Source organism: Camelus ferus, chromosome 20 (genome assembly GCF_009834535.1).
Source record: "Camelus ferus isolate YT-003-E chromosome 20, BCGSAC_Cfer_1.0, whole genome shotgun sequence".
Taxonomy (NCBI): domain Eukaryota; kingdom Metazoa; phylum Chordata; class Mammalia; order Artiodactyla; family Camelidae; genus Camelus; species Camelus ferus.
In genome coordinates, this window is record NC_045715.1 from 3,954,949 (window position 1) to 3,980,077 (window position 25,129).

At 51.0% G+C, this 25,129-nt stretch overlaps 1 protein-coding gene and 1 long non-coding RNA gene across 2 annotated transcripts; one reads left to right on the forward strand and one right to left on the reverse strand.

The window, feature by feature from the left end:
* Nucleotides 1-280: 280 nt before the first annotated feature.
* On the reverse strand, nt 281-9,179 carry NRN1 (neuritin 1). The gene is made up of 3 exons (XM_032462449.1): nt 8,881-9,179; nt 4,545-4,689; nt 281-1,446 (listed from the first exon to the last, which is right to left on the reverse strand). Exons 1-3 carry the CDS (start codon nt 8,933-8,935, stop codon nt 1,218-1,220), a joined length of 429 nt encoding a protein of 142 aa, XP_032318340.1. The 5' UTR covers nt 8,936-9,179; the 3' UTR covers nt 281-1,217.
* A 1,994-nt stretch (nt 9,180-11,173) lies between these two features.
* LOC116658391 lies at nt 11,174-17,934 on the forward strand. The gene is made up of 3 exons (XR_004313770.1): nt 11,174-11,249; nt 16,908-17,214; nt 17,781-17,934. It is a non-coding gene; the product is annotated as an uncharacterized LOC116658391 (long non-coding RNA).
* Nucleotides 17,935-25,129: the final 7,195 nt, after the last annotated feature.

Genomic DNA, 25,129 nt, shown 5'->3' on the forward strand with positions numbered 1-25,129 from the left:
TGAGTTCTCAGCTGCGCGCCAGCCCAGTGCCCCTAAACCTCGCCTAGAAAGAATCTCTGCCTTTTAGTTTATTTACTTGGAAAATAACTTCCTCTTTCTCTTATGTAAACAAAATTTCAGGGAAGTGGCAAAGTGTCCTGGTGGAAGGGGGTCTGACAGTGAGCTATCAAGCGGCTTGTGAACAGGTGAATTTATAGCCTGGCATCCTGAATCCCTCCAGCTCGCCCTGAGAACTCGGCCAGGAAAGCAGGCTTGGGGCAGGAAACAAACGACACCCCCATTTCAAACAATAACTTTTATTTTATACTTCTCTATACTTTGTAGCAAATCTTTTTTTTTTGCTGAATTTAATTTATAATAAATTTTTAAATTACATCTCTCTCTTTTTAAAATCAAGGCTCTTTTATGTCAAAATCTTTTTTAACTATATTTTAGATGAACATTTAACACCCCCCCCTTGTGATCTATACCGTTGGATATTCGGGTATTACTGTATGTGTAACAGCTAAAACAAGAGGGAAAATCAAGGCAGTGGACTTGGAAAGATGCACGAAGAAGAGCAGTAAAGCTTAACCGTTCAGTGACTTGAGCAGTGCTACCGCTGACAGCCTGAGCCTCTAACCCAAGGCTTCCTCAACCCCTTCCCCCTCTCCCTCCTAGCCTTGCAGCACAAGGCCAACAGTCTGTCCTCTCACTTTCCTCGAGAAGAAATGTGTGGTGGAAATGATCAAAACAAGATACTGTGTCGGAAAGACGTGAGCGTGAATTATTCCCCAGATGCTTCTCTCTTCAATTCACCCCCCCCTGGCCTTCGCCTCTCCTCTTTCCTATTAGGAGGAGCACGTCATTTGTCATGTATTAACATGATTAATATAGTAGGTGGCCCAGGGCCGTTCCTGAGATTCTTGTGCCAAAAAATAAAAACTAAATAAATGGGGTGGGTTTGCCGTTTTCATATGTTGGTGTGAAGACGGACTGAAGCTGAGGTCCGATTTTGGCTGTGCTTGCTTGCTCACTGATTGGTAACATTTGGCAAAGAAAACACAAGGGATCAAACGAAATCGAAAAGAGAATCGGGATTTCCCACAATCCTATATGAGTGTTTTCAGCATCACAGAGAATCACAACGTCCCCAAAGAACGAATGAAATCTTCCTCTCGATTTCCGGGAGCATGGCGTGAGTGTGGGTGGGCGCGCGGGGGGAGCCGGCCCCGCGCTCAGAAGGGAAGCCAGGTCGCTAAAGCTGCCGAGAGAGACACCAGGAGCACGGGGAGCGCCGGGAGCAGGGACCCCGCCGCCCCGTTGCCACTGCCGCAGAGTTCGAATAAGCTGCCTTGGATGTTGAGATTTTTGGATTCTTTCCTCAGTTTATCCCACATATCTTTCGCCCCTTCCTGGCAATCCGTAAGGGCTGTGACCGTGCAGCTGTGGAAATCCTCCCAGTATCTGGCGAGGAACAGAACAAAACAGAATCGGGTTCACTTTGGGAGCGGGGAGGGGGGGGGACCCCGGCCTGCGCCCGCGCGCCGCCCCCTCCTGATCGCCTCTCCACCGCGGGACCTCGGCCCACCCCGGAGGCCGCTGTCCAAGGTGGCGGCCGCCCCTTCCCGGTCTGGTTCTGGCGCCCCGGGAGCCTGGCCGCGCCCGCGGCGCCGCGCTGGCACCTCGGCCTGCGCAAACAGATTGCTGGTCCTCCGCGGGCAGAGCTAGGAAAACAGTGCTAAGCCTCGCAAGCTGCCGCCCATTAATGCCTCTTAGCTTGCAAGACGGGTTACTTGCTCCCAGCACGGCCCTCCCCTCCTGGCTCCCCGCTCTCTCCTCCCCCTCGGCCCTTCTGGCTCCCTCCCTCTCCCTCCAAGCTGCTGCACTCTCTCGCCTCGGCCTTCAGTCTCCCCCGCTCCTCCTTTTGTTTCCCGCTCTCTTCTTTTCCCTTTCTTTCCTCTCCCTTTCTTTGTCCTCCTCCTTTTCCCTCCCCTCGGCTTTCTCCACTCGGTTCCTCACATTCTCTTCGTCCTCCTCGCTTGCTTCGGTCCTCCGTGGCCCCTCGCCGCGCACTCCACAACCCCCGGCTCAGATTCGGTCCGGAGACTCCTGCCTGCCTCTCCCCTCCCCAGGGTCGGTGAGTCAGTGCCCCAGCCTCTGGGCCGGCTTCGCAGCCTCCTCCAGCCTCCTCCAACCGCAGAGCTCCCGGCGCGCTGGGTCCCTGCTCTTGTCCCCTTCCAGAGGCTCCTTCGTGGCCTTGGACCCCCGTGGCCTTTGGGGTGCAGTGCCAGCCCCCCAGGCCTGGACTCTGGGGCTGGCGAGGTGCCTACCACTGCCAGCCTTCGCGGTACCCCGCTCCCTGTCCTTCCTTCTGGCCTCTTCCTGGGGCCCCCAGCCTTGCTCAGCCACTTGGTCCTCCTGGGCTCAGCTTCTAGCCCCGCCCCCACAACCTTCGTCCAATCTGTCCCCTTTTTAAAAAACTGTCCCTCTTTCTTCTGAAAACCCAAAATAGATATCCAGACTAAATATAATTCCAACCCATGATCAATTCCCGGGGCTCTGTCTCCTTTCATGGCCAGGTGGATCTGAGCGTCTAGGTAACTCGGGACTGGCTCCCACTTCACCGTGGCCCTTAGCATCTGGTCTCCAGCAACCACTCTCCACAAAATTTGGTTGTTACTTTCTCCTCTCTGTCCCTTCTGCTTGCTATCCTGGACTGTGAGCACCTCGAAGGCAGGCACTAAGTTTGATTTGCCCTTGCTTCCACTCCCACCCCATCTGCTGGCTAATAGTCAAGTTGTAAATGATGCTTGTTGGACTGCCTTGAGCTCTATCTGTTTTCTAAGGAGCTCTATGAGTCTCTGATTTATGAGGACTGGGAGGCCTGTGGCACAGGGCTTCTAGGTTCCTCAATTTGTAATAAATACTGGGATTTAGAGAAACCAAGAGGTGGCAGGACGGCTCTCTGCATAATTACACCTCCCGAAGGATGTCTAAATCTCTCCTTTCTTTATGCATGCCCAGATGGGGACAGGACCTTCCTGGAAGAGAGACAGTGTGGAAAAGGACAGAATCCAGGTGGGATTGAGAGGAGGTGGGCTTCAGTACTACTAGCAGAGTGGCAGCCTTACCCCAGCTGTGGTCTGCCACCTCTGGGAGGGGCCGACCTCATTTCCATTTTTCAGGACCAAAGTCCTGCTTAAAAATTAAAATAGCTTGGAATAACCGAGTTCTGGCAAACCATGGAGGATCTGGGAACTGATCTGTATTGAACCTTCTGTCCATCTTCATAGGTACATTTTCACCTATCATCAGACATTTGGGATTAAAGTAGGTGGCTGTGCATCCCGGACCCAGTCTTTTGTTCCTTTCCTGATAGGAAAGTCCCAGCCACTTCACTGCTAATGTGGCTCCTGGTGGCTATCAGAGTATTTAGTAATGTGTGTAGCAAAATGGATCCTCATGTTAATTACTCATAATTTAAACAAATAACATCCCTAAAGTAGAGAAGGACTTTATAGTATATAAAGGATGGTGCATGAAATGGTCACTACAACCTACGGGAAACAAGGAACACCTCTTGCCTTGGCTTCATTGTAAGGGTCATTATGGGGGCATCGGGAGGGTTACAACAGTTTTTGAAAAATAAAATAAAGTGTGTGTGCATGTGTATTGAAGAAGATGGAGGTATTTCTGAGCTATACAGCAGCTAAAATGTGGCTGGTCCACCACAGTAGGGTTCTGGTATTTGCCAGTGGGAGCTGTGCTTTCCAGCCAAGCTCTGGGAAAACACCATTGGGCCTGGCCCTTAGTTAAGCCCGTAGCTGCGCTGGCTGCGGATACTGTGAAGATGGGGGTGGGATGGGGAGGGAAGCGAGGAGGGTGGCTCCCCTAAAGCTCAGAATTGGCTAAAAACTCAGCTGAGATGGTCACCGGACTCTGGGACACGTTCCTCTTGGGCAAAGTCACTGGCACAAAACAAAATATTCGTTCAGCCTCTCTCCTAGAAAGACGAAGAGGGACCACCCCTCCCTTTGCTGCTGGTGAATTTTCCTGGCCTGCTCCGGAGGGGAGTTTTATTAGACGAAATGGACCAAATACAATACGAAATGGACCTTTCCTTTTAGGCAAACCTAGGACGAACTGCCTAAAACGCCCCTCAAACCAAATCAGCTGTTCTTCGGCAAGTATTCATTCGCGCAGCAGGAGAGGTAGAGGGAGATGAAGATGGCCTCAAAGCAGAGCGAAGAACTGCTGGCAGCAATCCGTGCCCCTCGCCCAGCGTTTCAGCGCGCTAATTGGGCGCATCTCTGCGGGCGGGTCAGGCTGCGGAGGCTGGGACTGGGCCCCTCGGAAAGGATCCTCCTCTGCCACCCCAGGCCACCGGGTCCCCTTGGGCAGGGGAAACCCCGGCTAAGGCCGGAGGCTAAGAGTCAGAGTAATGCGCGCCAAGCCGATTCGCGCTGGCGCCCATTCGTAGCGCAGGCCGGGAGGCTAGGCGCTCTCCCACCTCCGCAGCGCCCCCCAGAGCAGAAGCCTCGCAGGCCAGAGGGGACACTTACGTGCACACGGTCTTGATGTTCGTCTTGTCGTCCAGGCCCTGCGGGTAGTTGGCCATGCTGTCGCCCAGCTTGAGCAAACAGTCCGAAAAGCCCTTAAAGACGGCATCGCACTTGCCCGCTGCTCTCACGGCCTGCACCAGGTATGCTGCGGGGAGAGCGGACACGGGTCAGCAGCGCCGCGACCCCCGCCCTGCAGCCCCACAGCCCGCCCGCCCGCCAGGACTCGCCGCGCTTCGCCCCATCCTGAGGGTCCGCTAGCGCCCAGCCTTCGGCGAGCCGAGGCCAAAGGTGAATGAATGATTTGGCCCAAGAATGAGCGACTTGCACCCAACCACGCGTCTTCTGCAGACTGCCGGTGTGTGAGCGGGTGTGGACGGGGGTAGACGAGTCCATTCCTTTACTGCTCCTCCCTCCCGCATCTCGCTCCACATCTTTTTCTGTTTCCATCGCCCCCTCTTCTCACCTACCCCGTCTCTTTTATTTCTCTTTCTCCTCACTCCCTCCTTCGTTCCCCAGCACTTCCCCAGCAAGCCCCGTCAAGGCTCTCAGTGCGAGCCTCCATTTCTGAGGAGACGGAGGGGGTCTGACAGCAGAGTGCGGGGGCGAGAAGGGGCGGGAGGCGGCGGGGCGTGGGGCCACGCAGCCCAGCCGAGCGCTACATCGGGCGGAAAAGCCTCGGGCCGGCGCTCGGCCCTTGGCAGGCTCTCAGCAAACACTGCTGGAAGAATAAACTAAGAACATCCCTGGAAGCACCAGCAGCCACCGGCCCGGGCTGTGTCACTGTAAGACCGGTTGTCTACCGCTGAGTGTGCGCTCCGAGTGAGGTCCCTTCCCGCACCCTCCCCGTCCCCCTGGAGAGAGAGCAGCCTTGGGGCCCCAAGACTGGGTGGCGTGACGAGTGGTCCGGGGCAGTCAGGGCCCGGCAGGGTCAAGGATGTGTCTGAGTCAGTGACCCCAGGTCACCTCCGCTGAGGCCAAATCCGTGAGCCTGGCCCCTTGCTTCCCCCCGCCTCAATCCACGGCTCAGCATCCCCGGAAAAACCGGCCACCACTCCCGCCAGCGGCAGGGTGAGACCCTTCCTGCACCCAGCCCTCAGGCTGAGGATCCAGGTGGCTGCCGCCAGGGGCTCTCGGCCTTTAGCTCCGGGCTCCCTCCAGAGGGGGCCGGGTTAGGAGCCGGGGCGGTGGGAGGAAGTGGAGATGGAGGTGGTGTGGGAAGAGAAGGAGGAGGAGGAAAAGGAGAAGGAGGAGGAGGAGGAGGAAACTCAGGCCGCACCGAGATCCTCGCTTCTGGCCTCAGGTTGGCCAAACCCCGCGGCGCCCGACCCGAAAGACAGGCTTCAGGAGGCAGGCGCGCTGCCGTGGCCTGTCTCTCCACCCCAAAGCCCACGAACCAGGCCGAAAACTCCAAGGCGAGCGGCAAAAACCCAGGGAGCCAGGACGGCGCGCAAGAAGCGTAGATCTGCGGTGCTGAGGCGAGGGGAGGGGAGAGGAGGGGAGAATCTTCTCAGAATCGAAATCGGCCTGCAGTGCCCCGACCCTTCCGGGCAGTGCTCAGGCCGCCGCGGCTCGAGTGTGAGTGTCTCCGGGGAGGACCATACACCTCACCGCCCCCAGCCTCCGGTCCCCGAGAGCCGGGCCAGAAACGGGAAAGGGGAAGGTGACCGGATCTGCAGCAGCCTCCGGGAGCGCACGGATTGCAAATTGCTGCAGGAAGAGCGGGGCGGGCCTTGCGCTTTCTAATCCGGAACGGGAAGCGCTGGGGAAGGGACTCAGGTTAACTTCGACCTCGGCTCGGGCAGAAACGTAAACCTGTCTAAATCTCCGTCTCCCTGCGAAATAGTAAGAGACCCTGAGAGTGCAGTGTCAGCTAGAACACTGAGATAGAATAAAAGAATAAACGAATCTTTGTTCTAACAGAACGCGATCCCAATGAAATGAACCCTACACGGCGTCCCCTATCATCCATACCAGAAATGCTGCTTTGCAGGGAAGAAACGACATCAAATACAGTTCATCCTCCCTCTCGCCCCACCTCCCAGTCTCTTCTAACCCCTTACCTCCACCCCCAAAACTCGGTGGCGAAAAAGTAGCCCCTAATATGCATAATTTAAAGGGGAATTGGGGTTCCCCCGGGTGGGGAGCGCGAGAAGCGCTCTCGTCACGTTCTCCTTCCAGCCGCTGCTGGAGGAGACCTTCCATATCGCGCATGTGTGTATGCACGCGTGTAAAACAAATCGTGAAAATTTGTTTTTTTTTTCCAACTCCGTCTCCTAGGTCTCTAGTTGGCTCAGAGGCCGAGAGCTTGCGCGCGGGACATGTTCCCTAGGCTCACGCATCCGGGCAGATCTCAGCCGGCGGAACCCTGGCTGTCCTTCTTGAATACTGGTTCAGCGAGGCTTGGGCCGGCGACCCAGGCTACTTCCCTGTCCTCTCCGGTGTCCAAGTCTTGTGCCATTTCCACCCTTTCATTCATTCGTTCGACCTCTCATTCATTCCAAACTTCCTCCCGCCTAGTCTTCCTTTGCCTTCACCACCCTCTCCACCTCCCCGTCCCTGCCCAACCCCCACTTTTCTTGCCAAATGTCAATGATTTGGGACAGCTCCCAGCCATGAATTAATGAAGATCGAGGCCCTGGTGTGGGAAAAGACAGACCTTCGGGAAAAAAATATGCTCAGTTTCAATTCCACAGCCAGCAAATGATCATTTTGGGGCCGAGATTCCTGTGTTCCAGGCGTATTCCGCATGCACAATCGCTATCTTTTTTATCCCTCCAAAGTCAGGTCATTTCCCATCGGGAAAGCAGAGTTCCAAACCTTCGCGGATTACAGCCCCTATATCAAAACTAACTGCTGTCTCTTGCTTTCTCAAAATCTGCAGGCTAACTGCAAAAGCCGTTTCCACTCATTTCCAAGATCTGAGGGGTTTGCTGCAGTCAGAAATGTTCTTTATTTATTGCAGTTCTTTGCACTAATGTCAAAGATTCAAAACAACCAGATTTAAAACATTAAGTCATTTCTTAGAATTAAAGGAGATGCCAATATTCTGCATCCACACACTCTAAAATCCCTACGATGTTCATGCAACATCAGATACTCAAAATCATGTCAAATGCATTAAAAAAAAACCCTCTGCAAAGAAACCATCTTAATGTATAGATAACTCCAAAGCCTGTTTCCTCCACATTTCTCATGAAGAAAAAATGGTATGCATTTTATCTCTTGCCCCAGATCAATTCCCTACCACCCCCCCCCCCAATACTGCAAGGATTTGTCTGTAAGGAATGCTACAGCCTGAAATGACAGGAGGCAACAATTCCCTCGGTCTGCAGAAAACCCGTTTGAAGAGTTTCTATTTTTTCTCCGGTCCATTCTATTAATAATCTGCTTCACTTTCAGTTTTAGGCCACATTAATTGATGCTCTGACCCGCATCAGAGGAGGAGGTTTTCTAGTGCTCCCTCCTGTAACGTCTTCTTCATTTTGGATGGAAAAATGTGAACTTTAAAAAGCTCCAACGGCAGTGTAACTAGGACTCAACATTCCTTAACATAAAATGGGGACTATATGAATCCATCCACAATCAATCCCAAGCAAGCAAAGATAACAAACACCCCACACGACAGACTGCAAACACTTCATACCCCTTTTTATATATAAAATACAGATGCCTATGTGGAAAGGAACAGGCAAATGTTCATAGAAAATTATATCCACATATGTTTAGCTGAACTCAACCTCCTCAATGATAAGCAAATTAAAATACGTTCGCTGGGGTTCCCTGGCACTCTCAATTTGCCCCCCAGCCGGATCTGCGGTGCCCGATGCAAGCGCCGCAGCTAGGATACAGGGGGTGGGGGGAGGCGGGAGAATGACAAAGTTCTAAATGCAGCAGTCTGAGCCCCAGAATATCTTTGCTTTCTGCACATAAACTTTCCAGGTCTAGCTGCCTAGCCATCTTGTGCCTGCATTCACCTTTCGACCCTTCGGAATAATACTTTGCGGTATCGCAGGGGCCAGTGCATGTCCCCAGAGTGCACCAAACCTGGTGGAACCCAAGAGAGAGAAGCAAAAATGGACGTGCGCTTTGGAAAAAGGGGGGAAACCCCTCCTGGAAACGGTCGGCCGCACTCATTTCCTGGAGAACGTTTGGAGTCTCTCTCTTTTTTAGAAAAACCAACCTGGGGCGCACGAGTTCCTAGGAGCCAATGCCCCCATCCCTGGGGGTTTGCCGGCTTTTCCGCACCCCCGGGCGGCCGCGGGCCAGTGGGTCCCTCTGGGCGCCTGGGGCCCGGCCGCCCGCCGCCCTCCCCGAGCCCGGCCGGCCGGCCACTTACCTATTTGCACCGCGAGGATCAGTGAAATATATCTGCCGTTCAACTTAAGTCCCATCCTACGTTTAGTCAAACCATTTGCGACCGCAGACCTTTAAATAGTTAGTTTAGAGAACGCGGGGGAAAGCTGAAACATAGGCATTGCCAACAAGTTCCAAGAGCGACGGAGACTTTATGCACGGGGAAGGCAGAGGGAGGAGAGAAAGAGAGGGAGCGAGGAATAGAGAGAGAAAGAGAGAGAGAGAGAGAGAGAGAGAGAGAGAGAGAGAGAGAGGGGAGAGGGAGAGAGAGAGAGGCTGAGGGAGAGGGGGAAGTGCTGGGAATGGTTCACTCCATTAGGAGGGGGCGGAGGAAGTACAGCCTCACGCCCACTAGCAGGCCTGACGTGGGGGATGACACGGAATGATTTTTTTTTTTTAAATAAAGACACCTTGGTAGAGAATCGCCATTTATAGTCATCAGAAGCTGGAATTAATCAGTTATCTCCAATTAATGTGCGATCCGAACGAATTCTCGCCTCCTGGGGTGACCACTTCCCCAGCCCCGCAGCCACCCCCGCCTCCTCGCTGTTCCCGGGCCCCCAACCCCGCCCCCTCTCTGCGCAGAACGGGGGCTCCCTCTCCCCACCCCGCCTGGAGCCGGGGAGTCCTGGCGCGCCCACTCGATTGTTTCAACCTACTCCCCCTCCTCCACCAGCTCCACGGCCCCCTCCCTACGCTGCAGCGGGGCTTAAAGGAGCGAGAGCCGGAGAGGGAAAAACAGCTCTGCCGGCCCCATCAATTCGACACCCCCTGAGTTGCCTGCCTTCTGCACCGGCCTACCCTCTTTCTCCAACCCTGCAGCTGGGCTCTGGGCGCAGCCTGGAGCTCGTGAGCGCGCGCACACACACACACTCGCGCACACAGACGCGCACTCCCGTGAGCCGAGCTTAGCACCCGGACCCGACTGCACACAGGGCACGGGAGCGCGCGGACATGCCCAGGCCCGAGGGTTTGGTATACATACACGGGCCCACAGAAATATACACTGAGTGCCCTCCGTGAGGCCTGCGCGGGTGAGAGGCCGCCTCCGGAGACAAGGCAGCACCTGTTTTGGGTGCGGGGAGAACAGGGAGGAAGGATCCTCTGCTAAGACGATTGTCAGATACTAGGGATTTACTAACTCCCAGAGCTTTCAGAAATTTCTGAGGTGATCGCTAGTATGCCGGCTTCCTTCTGATCCTGATGCGCCTTTTGAGGTTATTTGCTGGGCCGCACACACACGTACACACATGCACACACGTACATCACGTACGCACACGCACAACTAGACCCACACACACCTGCACTGTCTTTTGATGCTCGGGAGCACACCTTGTGTAGACGCAGCCTTCTCTGCAACGAAGTGCTTCTGCAGCTGCGCTAGTGGTGGTGCGAGGTGCTGTCTCGACAGCGGGAGTCAAGGATGAGAAATGAACAGAGCTCTTTTCTTTCTAAACGCCTTTAGGCTTTGATTCCCTTCTCTTTTTCTGCACCGAAAGAAGCCTAAATCCTAGCTTCTTTAATCAAATGCAGAAGAAGAAATTGGCCAAATTGAAGCCCGTGAAGAGAAAAAACGGTGGAAAAAAGTGAAAATGACCCCCTAAATATTCCAAAATTATGGGAGGAAACATCAAGGTATTGAGTAAGCAATAGATATGCAAATAGTTAAGGTGATGTCGAATCGAATTTGCTTCTCCAAGTACCTTGCCTTTTGCGCGCCCATCCAATTGGAGACGCTCAGAGAAAGGGAGAGAAGGGGGCAAAATAAGGGCGGTGGGACGTGCTGTGGAGGGAGGGTGAGGGGCTGAAGGGGAGAGCGGTGGCACTGACTGCAGCACTTTGTGACGTGGCACGTCGGCACCAGGTGGCCCCTTATCGGAGTCCCCCGGGAGCCGCGCACCCAGAGGTGGGGGCCCGCAAGCCAGGGCCCGGGGCCTGTGGGCGGGGCACATAGTCACCAGGCCGGCGGGCGGGGCTGCAGTGGGGCTCGTCTCCCCCGCGTCCAGGGGCTGTGTGGCAGCCCGAGGTGTTTCCTTTCCCCGCGCTCTGAGGCTCCTGGGGGAGCCGAAAACATGGGCGGGCAGGGGGCGGGGCGGGGGCTGGTGGCGAGAGGGCGGTGTCCCTCAGACCCGCCCCCGACGCCCTCCAATGGCAAGGCGAGAGGTTGGCCCGAGGGGCGGGGCCTCGGGGAGTAGCAGTAGACCCCGCCCACGCCCCTGCCCACGCCCCTGCCCACACCCCCGCCCCACCTCGGATCCTCACGCACGCGGCCAGTGCCGCTTTCCCCTCTCCGCTCAGGGTCGGGGCGCCAGCTCGGCGTTCAGAAGACTGGGGAGCCCTGCGAGGGGCGGTGTAAGGTTTTTTGCCCTTTACGTCCTTGCCTTTCTCCTGCTCAACCACCCACTCACTCCGAGCTTCCAAAACGTGGTTTTCTGAGAGCGCCCTGGGATTTCCCCCATCCCACCTCCTGTCATCCGAACTTGGGGCGTTGGGGGTGTGGGAGCTGGCATCGCTAAAGGACTAAAAAAAACAGTGAAGAGGGGTGCGGGCGGGCAGCAGCCGGCGGGCCGGCGCGTGCGCACAGCTGGCCTCGTCGGGTGGGCAGGTCCAGGCTAGTCTCTCCCCGGGGAGTGGGGGGGGGCGCCACCCACTTGCGGCCCAGCCTCCCCTCGCTGGCTTGGCTGGTTAGAAAGTGAGGACGTGAGAGAGCAGAGTTAATTCTGTACATTAGTGATACTGGGGTGAATGGTTGAAAGCAGATGCTAACAGTGGGTTTTTTTTTTTTTAATTCTTATTTTTGAAAGTACAGGTCTTTCTGCAGTCGGGGCTCCATGAAAGGTTGGTTTTTCCTAGTTCCTTAATTAAAGGGTAATGAAATCCCTGGATGCCAACGCATGCTGGCTCCTGGGGAACACTGGAGGCAGTACCCACGGTTGAACGTGGCCTTGGCGAAGTTTTCCTCCTTCCTTTTTAAAATCTGAAGTGTCCACTCCACGTCATACTTGAGGCAAAAGAGCAGTGGACGGGAGTGGAGCGACGCGGGTCGGGAGCCTTGTGTTGTCCGTAGTATGATGACCTTGGTCATCCGCCAGGCTTCTCTGAGTTGCAGTTTGCTGATGGTGCTACCACGTCACCTCCAAGGCGGTTTTCACCTTTGGAATTTTGGGAACTGGAAGTTCTCTAGAATAAGTGGTTGTGCAGCCCAAGGTGTAAAGTCCATGCCAGGATGCCTGTTGCAGGCATCTTCTTGGGAAGGGCATGGTCCTTTAAAGAACAATTTCCTTTAAAGTCAAAGAAATAAATGCAGTTCAGGGTAGAAAAAAAAAAAACAAAAAAAACAAGCCATCGGTGCTGTTTGGATCTGCATATCAAATTTAGCCAGAGGTACCCCTGAAAGTAGGTCTGTATAATTAAGGCATAAATATGCAAAACTCCTTGTCCCTAAAACTGCCAGAAAGCGATCGTGTCTAATTTTAAGCCTGGTTTGCACCACCTTTTTTTCTCAGTTCACATTTTTGCAGCCCCAGGCTCAGTGAGCAGGTGTGCAGATTTCCACACACATGTGAACACCTGGTGTGGCCCAGGCCCTGCGTGTGTGTTCTTGCGTTGGCAACAGGGCAAAGCACTGAGCCATTCCTTTCCCCAGCTCTCTCTACCAATCCATCATAAGTGGAATTTCCAGAAGCTGCCATCTCAGAAAAACACCCCTTTGAAATTATTTGCAAGAGCAGCTGCCAGGGCCAGCAGGAAATTCCACCTCTTCTTGGTCAGAAAAAATCCACTGCTCTGTTAGAATGAATTGCTCTAAAGAGACATCGCTCTTGTACATTTAGTCTGTCATTTTTTATACCTTCAACTAAAAACTTTACTCAAAATGTGAATATTAATGTATGTAGCTCTCTTATTTAAAATGACGACAACTATACCATTTTTAAATAATGGCATTCATGTGCCTTAAGAGTGGGATGAAATTTTTGTGGCAGTGTGTTGGTAGGGGTCCTAATGAAAATCCACTTTGGGAGGCCTGAATCTCCTTTAGCATCTGCTGTTTGGTAAGGTGATTTGTCACTCTGCTCACTGCTTTGAAATTAGTTGAAATCTCTAAGGCTTAATTATATGGCTGGCCAAAGAAACTTGATTTTAATGCAGAAATCTGGGAGCAAATGCTGTGTTTGAAATGCTTGAGTGTGATCAGCTTTCTATTTAACAATAACTATTTTATTTTAAAAATTGACATTTTTATTATTAAATATACACACAGAACAATGCACAAAACAAAGATGCACAGCTCATTGGTTTATCACAAAGTGAACATCTATGTGGTCTCCATTCATAAGGAAGCAGAACAGACAGGTCTTCTAAAGGCAAACTGTATTCCTAGACCAAAAGGTTCAGAGCAATTACTAAGACAGCAACTTTTGAATTCGGTCAGTGAATTGGACATTAGTTTGTGCTAGTGTTGATTTCCCAGTTGGAGAGTTGTGTGGCGATCCCAGAGAAGAATGTTCTGGTTTGGGGTGGGGGGTGGGACACATATTGGAGTGTTTAGGGGGTGATAAGACATCATATCTGCAGCCTGTTCTCGTAAGGTTCAGAAAAGGAAGAGCAGTAATGGGGATAAATAGATAGACAGCAATTTTAATGCCCAAATTGTCCCCTATTTAGCCAGTGGGAGCCCCTTTAAGCCAATTTTTATGTCCTTTTGGTGTCAATGATTATTCACCTGAGAATTCTTACCATCTGACACAAAAAGACATTCTGGGCTTATCTTGTCCTGACCCAGCCCTGGAATCAGTCGTTTTTCCAAAAGTTCTGCTTCTTTTCAGTTTCCAAACCAAGATCCAGGCCCTCGTCGCACCTGTTGCTGCTGGTCACCCAGTGCTTCTTGGCTCTCCCAGAAGCCAGGGGTGGGAATGCGTGCAAATCCGCACACGCGTGTCTCCTTTCTATCTCTGCACAGTCTGTATAAATCTATTATAAAACTCGGAGTTTATATTGATACTTTCAGGATCAATCCAAGTGCTTAAGGGTTTTTCTAGACTTCCCCCTTTCTGTGTGGGTAAATATGTTGAGAACCTTGACTCCCACTGTCTGCAGAATACTGTTTAGTTGCTCAATTTCCTTATCTGTTCGGTGTAACCGATCTTTGGCCACGGTGGCGGTCTCCTCCCCCCACTGCCCTCATCCTTGGCGGCTCCTCACTGCTCCTCACTGCCCCGCGGTTGCACGTCCCAGCCCAGCTTGCTTCCCCATGGGTCCACGTCCGCATCCTCCGGGCCATGGAACTGCCCCTCCTAGTGGCTCCTCAGCTCCCTCTTCCTGCCCTGTGTTCTTGGCACCACGTAACTCCTCTGTGCTGGGAAGGAAAGGGAAGGGAAGACAGCTGGGTTGATTTTATACGTGGCTTGCGGAAGGGGCCCAGGTTTCATCCTTTTCTGTGTTGTGAATCGCCCCGCGCCCAGCTCGCTGCTACTGACCAGCCCCCCTCCTCTCAGTGGAGTCCCAGACGGTGTCGGCACACACGAGGTCCGTGCACAGAAGGGTCTGGTTCTGGGCTCTTCCAGGGGTCAGTGTGTCTGTTCCTGGGTCAGTGCCTCCCCACTCAATCACTGTTCCTTCATGAGACGTCCTGATACTGGAGAGGACTTTTCTGCCCTTCTTCAGAAGTATCCTGGTTACTTACGCCCATTTTAGAGTATATTAAGTGGATACTTGTTCAGAATTATTGTTTCTTTTTGGTGGATTGAATGTTTTTTGTCATTAGATAACAGTCCTCTCCATATCTCATAAGGCTTTTGCTTAAAGTCTATTTTATGTGGTATTAATACAGTTAGGCCAGCATTTTGTTTTTTTTTTCTTTTTGATGGTTAAATGCCTGATATGTCTTTTCTTCATGCTTTACTTTTAACCTTGGCCTTTCCCTACGCTTTGGTTTGTCTCTTGTAAAATAGCATATAAATAGAATTTTAAAAGCCCAATTTGACGAATATTTATCTATCTTTTAACTGGTGTGTGTAACCCATTTATGTTCATCATAATTATTGACATGTTTAGACTTGATTCTATGTCTTTTTTTTAACATTTTATTTATTTATTATTGTATTATTTAATTATTTTATTTTGGTGCTGGGGGGTGTAATTAGGTCTATTTATTTTTAGAGGAAGTACTGGGGATTGAACCCAGGACCTCATGCATGCTAAGCGTGGTGCCCCATGGCCTTTTCAATCTAAAGTCTTTTTTTTTTTTTTGGTTTTTCAGTTCTGGGAAAATTAATCTCCATTTCTTTCTCTCCACTGAAAATGTTCCTATCTTTTTAGAACTTCTGCTATCTGGCGGTTAGGGGGGTTGTTTTTAGATTTTTGATTTACCAGCTTGGGGATTTGGAGGTGGTCAGGTGGGAAAATGGATACCCTAATGTCCTTGGTCGCTTTGCCCCCGAGTGTTTTTCTCAGCTTCTCACTAGCATGTATTAGCGTTGTTTCCTCCAGACAGGCGGGTCACAACCGACCTGGAGCCACTTTTAAGTAAATTGTGTCCAGAGGGTTTCTGGACAGTCACAGGGGGAGCAAATTCTGGCTGCAAGCTTGCTGCAGTTCTGGCTTGAGGTCCCAGATTCTTCGTGGGTGTTATTTTCTCTTCCATCCAGCCTTCTGTGTGTTTGAATAAACAAAAATATGCCTACGTTGTAAGAAGATGATGATCGACATACGTGTGTTATCATAGGGAGATGTGACATTTGTGCTGATGACACTCGTTCCCCAAGAACTGCAGTTTCTCCGCGTGGACCGTGGATCTGCCCATGGGGCCTAGAGTCCGCGGTCAAGCTTTCCAGGCGCGAGGAGTTAGAATATGGTTGTGCTCCCAGTGCGACCTTTTAATTAGGACTTTATTAAAACATAAAGCATTACACTAATAAAGTAAATATTCATTAAGTGAGAATTATCTTTTTATACATGTGGAATGTGATTTAAGTAGGAAGCATTTAGAATAAGATTTAAAGAAAAAATAACGAGGCAAGTGAGTGGATCGTCTTAAACTCAGATGTAAACAGCCCCTCAGACGGCTCCTTTCCAACGCGCCCCTTGAAGCAGCTGAAAAGTATTCTAGGTTACTTTACGTGCATTTAGAATTGGACAGCGGCTGTCTTTTTGCTTTCAACGAATTGGTCATGAAGATTTCTTAAATATTCCGCAAACGTTGAATGATGAGAATTTAGGCTCCTACGAAGGTATCTCACTTTTACTTCTACTTCATTTATGGGGCTCTCTGGTCCACCACGTCCCGCGCTGCTTCTCGGGTGGGCAGGTAGCGCGCAACGTTGTAAATCGTCGGCGCGGCTTCCTGGCGCGGCGTCCAGCACCGTCTGGCTGCGGGCTGCTGAGCCCGCACCGCGCGGCCGCCCGTCCCTGCGGCGATGAGGTGAGGGCCTGCGGTGTCCACGTTCATCGTTCCTACTTATTCTACCCGCTGCATGAACTTCTTAGCTGTTTTCAGGAACATATTAAATTTGGCAGCTTTTTCTTACTTCTTTCAATGGAATATAGTTTGATTCCATCATTTTCTTGTACACCTAGAAGAAGAGTTAAAAGTGACGTTTATGATGTAGTGCTCGTCGCCAGAGGGTGAAGTTCCACCTGCCCATTGGGGTCCCGTGGCCACAGAGGAAAGAGCAGCCACTGCTCCCAGCAGTACCTACGGGGTGTCATCTTTCCTGTTTTTAAAGGATTCTGTGATTTAAAAAAAACAAGTTCAGCTAATTCATCTGTTTTTTTCCCCCAACTATTTTATTTCCTATTTTTTGGTGGGGGAGTAATTAAGTTTAATTAATTAATTAATTAGTTGTTTTAATAGAGGTGCTGGGGATTGAACCCACTACCTCATGCATGCTAAGCACACTCTCTGCCACTGAGCTATACCCTCCCTGCTAATTTATCTGTTTGAAGTGCCATTTTATCAGATACATATTTTTTCCAACTATAATTTTGAAAAAATATGATTATATCTTCAAGGACGTATGCTGCTCAAACACTGAGACAGTCCTGATATGGAGGCCAGCCAGCCACAAATGTCCTCGGCTGCTTTGTGAATACATCGAGAAATGAGCCTGGCTGACAGCGAGACAGACACTGAGCGGATGTCCTCTCTCCCACCTCCGCCCGGGGCTGAGGCTGGGCTCCAGGACCATCTTTATGAAAACTTTTTGGGTAGGCTTCCTTTCCGCCTGTGGGTATAAAGAGGCTCCCGGTAATAAACTTTTGGAGGTCAGTCCGTCTCGCCCTGGCTACACGGTACATCCAGCCTCGCCGCTTACAGCCGGTAAGTTCCTGATCCTCATGAATCATTTATTAACACAGAATGGAAACGACCACATTCCAGGTCACCCTCAGAGTCAGACAGACAGACGTGGGATTGGGGTTCTGGCTGCCTCCCTGAACTTCTCTACTGTAGAAATATGGTCCAGTTATTTACTTCTTTAGGCTTCAGTTTCCTTATCTCTAAAATGGGCATGAAGACACAGATCGCATGGGAGTTGTTGAGAAGAGAAGGCGTGTATTGTATTTAAAAAGAGCGCTCTTGGGGTGTGGACTTGGGAAGAGAGGAAACCTTCTCCGCCTCCAGGCTGCAGTTTTCGGCCGTTCTCGCCCTGCTTGCTCGGAGGCACTGGAGCAGCCCTGGGGGTCTCTCAGTCTCAATTCCCTCCTGTTTCTTCAGGATCTGATTTTTGGAGTCACTTCTCCCACATGGGTCAGGTCACTGTGCTACTGGTCAGTTCTTATGCTGGGTGGTGGCCTTTGTTTGTTTCCAGGAGCCTCTGGACAGCTGGCTACGTACCTGCACTTGGAATCTGCTCTGCAACCTGCTTATCTCTCCTCTTCTTCCAGAGACAGGTGGATGCAGCACATTGGCCTCAAGATCTCAGTTTGGAGTGGGAAGTGGGAGACCCTCCGTAGGCATCAAGATGAAGCCATCTTCTAGGCTACAAGGACATACTATATGTATACCAGGAACTACAGCTGATATTTTGTAATAACTGTGAATGTAGTGTAACCTGTAAAAATTATATAAACAATTAAGTTAAGAAACAATTTTTAAAGTAATACATGCAGAAAAAAAGATGAAGCCACCTTCTCTGCTCGGGTCTTTGCTGGAGGTTTGCTGTGAGATGCCAAGTGCTCATCAGACTGGCGGTGCTCTTCTGTTTCTGGTCAGTTTCGCATTTATGTGTGTTCTCTGTTCAGAGTCTTGGGCACAGGGGGGAGGGAGTGGCACCCCAACCCCTGACACCTTGCACACAGTCACTGATCAAAGCATGGGTATCGTGAAACACAGAACCCTGGGCGAACCTAGACCCCAAGCTCTTTTTGAGGGAGACTTGAGTAAAGAATTTGAATGAGCTTGAAGGAGCCAAATCTGGATTAGTTGATAGAACACATTTCAAAATGAATAACTCATACTTTGAGAAATAGGTGGATGTTACATGATGGTGTGATTGTCTCGTTGGGGCTATAGGTTATGGGTTGAATTGTGTCCTTCCAAAAAGATACGTGGAAGTCCTCACCCCCTGGACTTCAGGGGGGATGTTATTTGAAAGTAGGGTCTTGGTGGAGGTAGTCAATTGAAATGAGGTCATCAGGGTGGACCCGAATCCAGTATCACCCGCATCCTTTTAAGAAGGAGAAACTTAAACAGGCAGGCATGTATAGAGGGAAGGTGATTTGAAGACAACCATGCCATGATGGAGTCAGGACTGGACATTGAATCTATAAGCCAGGGAATGCCAGAGAGGGCCAGTAATCCACCGAAGCTGGAACAGGTCCTCCCTCTCGGCCCTCAGAAGGAACCAGCCCCGATGACCTTGATCCCAAGCTAACAGCCTCCAGAGCCTTGAGACAGTAAATGCCTGTCCTGTGAGCTGCCCAGTCTGTGGCACTTGGTTATGGCAGCCTCGGGACACTGATCCAGAGGACAGGCGGCCCTGCTGAGGGCGAGGGTGGGGCTTCCCTAAAGGGGGTGGGGTTCTTGGGAGGAGCCAGTCTTGGAGCCGGAAGTGAGGGAGGCCTTCTGCTGAGCTGAAGGAGGGGCTTCCCTACCGCCTCTGTGGCCAGAAGGCAAGACTTAGAGGCCTGGGGAAGCGGGAAGAGCTTCGGCTGGTGGTGGGGGGCCGTAAGCGTCTCTGAGGCAGGAAGCAGGCTGGAGCCAGGCCGGGGGGATGGCTGCGGGCCGGGCTGTGCTTGTGTAATGTTTTCTGTGTTATGTTTCCCTTCCACTGTCCCTGGTCCTCGGGAAGTCTCACCAAGAGCTTGCAGCTGTGTAGTGAACAATGAAGCCCTGCACTGGGGATGAAGTAGACACGAGGTCAACAGAAGGGACCAAGAGAGGCACGAGGGCTGTCCTGGGGCCACGGCAGGCTCGCCTGGCCCTGGTGGTGTTTGAGCAGGGGCGTTTGAGGGCCACGTCCCTGGCCCATTTGAGGTGGCCCTTTGGGAGATGCTCAGAAATACCTGGGGGAATTCTTTGGGAGTCATTAATTGGGTAATTCAGAGCAATAAATCTTGCTACATTTGAAGCGTACGAAGCTGAGACACACTCAGTTAAATGAGGGCCTGCCTTTGCTCAAATGACGTCTAAGGAAGACGCTGTCCTGAGCCACGTGCTTGCTTCTGCAGGTGAAGGAACGCCGCCTTCAGACCCGCAGGTGAGGCAGGCGTGGCCAGTCTAGGGCTGCGGCTCAGAAGCAGGAGTGCGCTGACAGCTGGGAGGAGTGACAGCTGGGTGCACGTGCAGAAGGCACAGTGTCCGCATCTGCAGAACCAGCGGGGCTGGCGGGGCTGCAGAGCTGGGTGATCTCCAGCACTCTTTCCAGCACTGTGATCCCGCGGTTCTGGGAGGACAGCAGATATCAGACCAACAACCTGAGATTGTTCAGTTTGAGGACAAAACACCCAACCCATGAAGAGCCCCAAAGAGCAGGAAGCATTAGCGCCCGCACGTAAAACTAAGAGCGTTTATGGAGCATCTTCTGTAAGACAGGTGAGGTCCAGCTCTATGGGCGGGGGGCTAGCGAAGTGGACCTGGTCTCCAACCTCATGCCTCTTCGGGTCTAGCGGGAGAGACCCAGGGAAACAAACTGGTGAATCACTGCAAACTGTGAAGGGAGCTCACACTTCCCCGTGGTGTGAGAAGGAAGAGCCAGTAGCAAGAGCCCCCTTTACACGGGTGACCGTATCAGTGTCCTCCGGCTGCTGTAACAAGTTACCACAGACTTGGTGGCTTCAAACAACAGAAATTTACTGTCTCATCGTTCTGGAGGCTAGAGGCCTAAAATCAAGGTGTTGCAGGGCCATGGTCCCTCTCAAGCCTTTAGAGAAGCATCCTTCCTCGCCGTCTCCTAGCATCCGGTGGTTCCCGGCGCCCTTGGCATTCCTGAGTTGCTCGTTACCTCCAGGCTCTGCCTCTGCCTTCACACGGCCCTGCTCCCTCTGTATGTGTCTCCGTGTCTTCAAATCTCTCTCTCCTACAAGGACGCCAGTCACTGGGTTTGGCATCCACCCTAATCCTCATGACCTCATCTAAACTTGATCATATCTACAAAGGCCCTATTTCCAGATAAGGTCACATTCATAGGATTCTGGGGTTAGGACTTAAACATCCCTTTTTCCCCTACTACTTTTTAAAAAATTTTATTTTATCAAGACTTTTTTTGGGGAGGGGGATGGGTTTGTTTGTTTATTCATTACTGGAAGTACTGGGGATTGAACCTGGGACCTCGTGCATGCTGAGCACTCGCTCTTCTGCTGAGCGACTCCCTCTCCCCAGAACGTGCCCTTTTGAGGGACATGACGGTGATCGTGGGTGTTTTCTCCAAGGAGCTGGTACTTAAGTTGAGCCCTGAAACAATAAAAGGGACAGATGGGCGAAGAGCCAAGGAAACATAGACCTAAGGTGGGTAGGAGCTTGCATGTGTGAGTCCCAGAGAACCCAGCAGTGAGAGTGGAGTGTGGCGAAGGGGACCGTGGTGCAAGGTGAGTTTGGCCAGAGGTCGGGGCCGTGCAGGCCGCCTTAAGGAATTCGGATTTTATTCTAAGAGCCCTGGGACGCCATGGGGAGCCACTGAAGGGTTTCCAAGGAGGGCGGTGTGTTGTGAGGGTGGGGCCATGACTCGATCTGGTCTGGCCACAGCAGAGAACAGCTCTGTGGGTCATGGTGTGGATGGACCAGGGGGAGGCGGGGAGTCTGGGCAGGGAGCTGTCGAGGTGGCGGATGAGAAAGGATGAAAAGAAGTGGATGGATTCCTGAGATGTCAGGAGAGTGAATCAATGGGACCGATCTGGATCAATTGATTTCTGATACAGATCTTGGTCCAGAGGCACAGAATGAATTTTTAGGGACTTGCATGTAGTGAAACTCAGCTCATCAATTGAACTTGTATGACTTAAGTAGTATCCGCATCAGAGCTGGAATCCAGTGCCTTTTACCAGATGTAAAAAGGTTGGTCCTCAGGCCGAATTTGACCTGAGACAGTTTTTGCATATCCCACATGGCATTTTAGTCACAGGGATATGCCCCATTGCAACCTAGAGTTCCAGTTGCTCTCGCAAAGTCAGGAAAGCTGGCGGCGATGGGCCTGCAGCCTCTCTTGGCCCAGAGAGCTGGAGCAGAGCGCAGTGCCCCGCGCTGGACAGACAGCATGCTCGCCCGTCACCCGCCTGCAGCTGTGTCCTGCTGTACACCCCGCGGATTCCCTCACTGAGCTCAACCTCCCTGCCCCCGTGGGGCTTGGGTTTGTGCCGCGGCCTCATTATAATAAACAGAGTGTTCTTGCTTTATGCGGCCCCTCTGCATTTGTCTCCGGTGGGCTTGTGTGGCAGGGGGTGGGTGCTTAAGTATTTGGGGTTCAGGGTTAACATCTTCCTCTCTAGAAGCGCTGGAAACTTGAACCAGAAGGTGTATGACAAATCCAGAAAGCGACCTGAGCGATTCCTGCGTGAGGGTATTGAATTCAGTAGGTCTCTTGCTTCTTCACATTTCGTCCTTCCCCCCGGAACTGTCTGGAATGGGTCGTGACAGCCTTTCTAATAACCAAGGGCAGCAGTTGATGCACACAATATTCTGTTTAAGAAAGCAGGCAAATGTATAATGCGTTCTCGGGGGGTTTTCACAAACACGATGAAATCCTAAAAAAAGAAAGCTTGCCTTCACTCCGGTTTTCAAGGAGATTAATCTTTGTAGACGATGACATTTCCTAGTATTACTGGGAAGAAGGCCTCTCAGTAATTCTAAGTGCCTTAGAAAATTGATTTAGATATTTTCCCCCATGAACTGATTTCTAAATTATGAAACTATGATCTAAATTATGAAACCACAAGGGATGGAAAATTGCATAAAACTTCAGCTATGGGAACAAATGTTTTCTGAGCAAAGGCTGCCCGAGGTCTTGTGTTTATTTCTTTGGGTTTGTCTAAAGCGAAAGTGAGGCAACCTCCTGCCCAGTCTTTTAGAAGCAGGCCGGCTGCGTCGCTAAGTGGGTTTTATTCACAGGCAAGAGACTAAAAGGAAATTCTTGTTTCCACTCATGAAGAAGAAACTGCCATCTCCAGGAGAGTCACAGAGAGGAAACTCCTGCTTCCACTTGCGTGCTCTCCTCCAGACGACAATAAAATATTTATTAGCAGCAAAATAGAAGGACAGCTTACTCTTCAGGTTCCTGTAACTTTGCTGAGCTTTACCCCTTTGGCTTAATCGCTTGTCACAAAACAGGGTGAAGCGACCACCAAAACCTGGTGACAGATTGTTCCCATCTAGAATCTGCCTTGAACTGAGCCTGAAGTTGAGGTGACAGCTATGGTCTCCATCAATGACGGCATTTTAATGGAAAAGTAGGAAGGTGGTTTCATTAATGTATGTGTTTCACTTCTGGTTCGAAGCAGAAGTCCTTGATAGTATTGGTGTTGGAGAATAGGATCTGTCTTATTGGAGTCCCTTACGTTCCTCGAGGAATTAAGTAGAGAGAAGGTGCAGGTGACACAGCTTGCCCAGGGGTTGACCCAAGCTCCTGCCATTCTTTGGAATCCAATGAATTGTTGATGGTGCTCTTTTAGCCTGACCTTGGTTGTAAGGGAACATTTTTCCTCCCTCCCTGCTCTTCTCCCTTCCTCCCTCCCTCCCTCCCTTCCTTCCTTTCTTTCTTCCTTCCTTCTCTTCCCCTTTCTTCCTTTATTATAATGCTTGAGTCTTATTATAGTAAATGCACACACAGATGAATGAATACATATCAGCCATCAGCAAACTGGTTGTGTCCTAGAAATATGTCTTGAGCAATAGGTCATGCAATTGGGTACCCAAGAAATAATTTATAATGGAGCTGACGAGTCAGCGAAGGTGCCACCTGAGGTTAGGCAGGTGAGAGAACATTCTTGTGCTCGTCAGCAGAAAGTCAATGCTCACTTGTCATTTAAATCAACAGACCCACTCTGGGTGACCACAGGTTCCCTCCCCGGCCTGTGCACCGTTATTTGGGTCCAGGCGTTTATTTACCACAGTGTACTGCGTTGGTCTTTCCCAGCCTTCACCGCCCCATCTCACTCTGAGGGGCCCAAAGAGGTGACAGCAACGTAACCCCCACTGCCAGAGAGTCGCCTGCACCCTCGGGGGGCTGCTACGGCAGTGGTGTCGCGTGGCTTTCCTCTGTCTTGGGTTCTGCATCACAGTGAATTTAACTGAGCAAGAGAGATACCTGTTTTCTCTGGGCCCCTGCCCATTTGTTACAGGATAGCATTTGAAATTCTTTGCTCAAGCCAACTAGTGTAGGAGCAGCATTTTGGGGGTGGAGGGAGGAAAGGGGTGGGAAGTGCAATGAGCATTTTTCTTTTTCAAAGCTGAAGACAAACAGTGTTTACCTCCACCTGGCTTGTGGGTGTATAAATGTGTTGGGCTCTTAAGTGACGTTTCGGGAGATTGGGGAAGCCTGGTAAATGAGACTCAAGTTCACTCTTGTCTCTATTAATCAAAAATAGAAATGTTTGCCTGCTTGTATGAAAGTATTGACATCAGAGTCTTGCCCTGTAACTGAGTGTTCGCTCAGAGGCCATTACAGAATAACTGGAAAATGGGTGTGCGTCTCCCAGTCTAGGGGAGTAAGGTGGCTCAAGCAATATGAATTTATTGTGGCTTTTGGGGGCCTCTTCCACACTTCTCAGCATTGTGAGATGCAGAAGAACAATGCTCTTTTATTTTCTCCTTTTGGTGATGTAAAAGATTGATGATTTACATATTTTTACTCTTTGTGAACACTGGAAAAATTAGCAAATAATGTAAGAAAGGATGTAAGTTAGACGGTACAAACTGTTTAGTTCAGAAAAGAGAAAGTTCACAGTAAGCCCTTGTAGCTGGAGAGACTTTTACTTCTCCAGATGTTTCCTCTTCTCTCTTGCCACTCACTGGATAAGATGCTCGTTCTCTGGGCCCCAAGGACGCTGGGCACCTCTCATCCCCCTACTTGCCTCATTTTATAAGGATTGTAAGAAGGGTGACTGGACACCCCAGTTTCCCCAGTACAATTCTGATTTATGTCTGTTATTCCAGAATAATCATAAAGGGTTCCCCTTTTACTCCCCAAAGTCCCAGTTTAGATTACAAATATAAATAGAACTCAAATATAAACTGAGGACCACATGGCTCAGGCTTGTTTATGCTGTTGCAGGCAAATAAGCACAGTCTAGTAACAAAAGTAATTAAGAATGTTTCTGTGTCTCGAGAAAAACTTGGGAGTTCTGAGTTATAACCGGCAGTGACATCCTTCACTTCTCTCCAGTCTTCCCTCAGTGCCCCAGTCGTGGTGGCTGCTCTGAACGTTTACCTTTCAACCAAGACACCCCTAATGTTTCTGACACCCAACCCACACCTTTTGTCTCTCTTGCTTCTCCCTCTCCCTCTCCCTGTCTGTCTCTGTGGTTTCTCTTTTCTCTATCCCTTCTCTTAATTCTGCTTCAGAAAGCTGCTGGAGGCAGTCTGGCAAAGATAGAGCTCACTTTTCACGAGTTGGGAGGGAAAGATTCTGAACTGGCCAGACAAAATTGTCTTGAGTGGGCTGGAAGTGAGAGTAGGGGAGGAGGGAAGGCTGAGAAGTCTGACTGATGACTAAGTGTTGTCTCTGTCACAAGTTATCCGAGAGCAGGCTGAGTTCTGCATCCTAGTGGGCAGCACAGTGTTTGGCACAGAGAGGTCTTCAAAA

Bases quoted from the DNA above. Each gene is read 5' to 3' on its own strand.
- NRN1 (XM_032462449.1), bottom strand. From the start codon at position 8,935: ATGGGACTTAAGTTGAACGGCAGATATATTTCACTGATCCTCGCGGTG. The intron at 4,690-8,880 runs GTAAGTGGCCGG...CTCTCCCCGCAG, and splicing joins GATCCTCGCGGTGCAAATAG to CATACCTGGTGCAGGCCGTG. The intron at 1,447-4,544 runs GTAAGTGTCCCC...GTTCCTCGCCAG, and splicing joins AACATCAAGACCGTGTGCAC to ATACTGGGAGGATTTCCACA.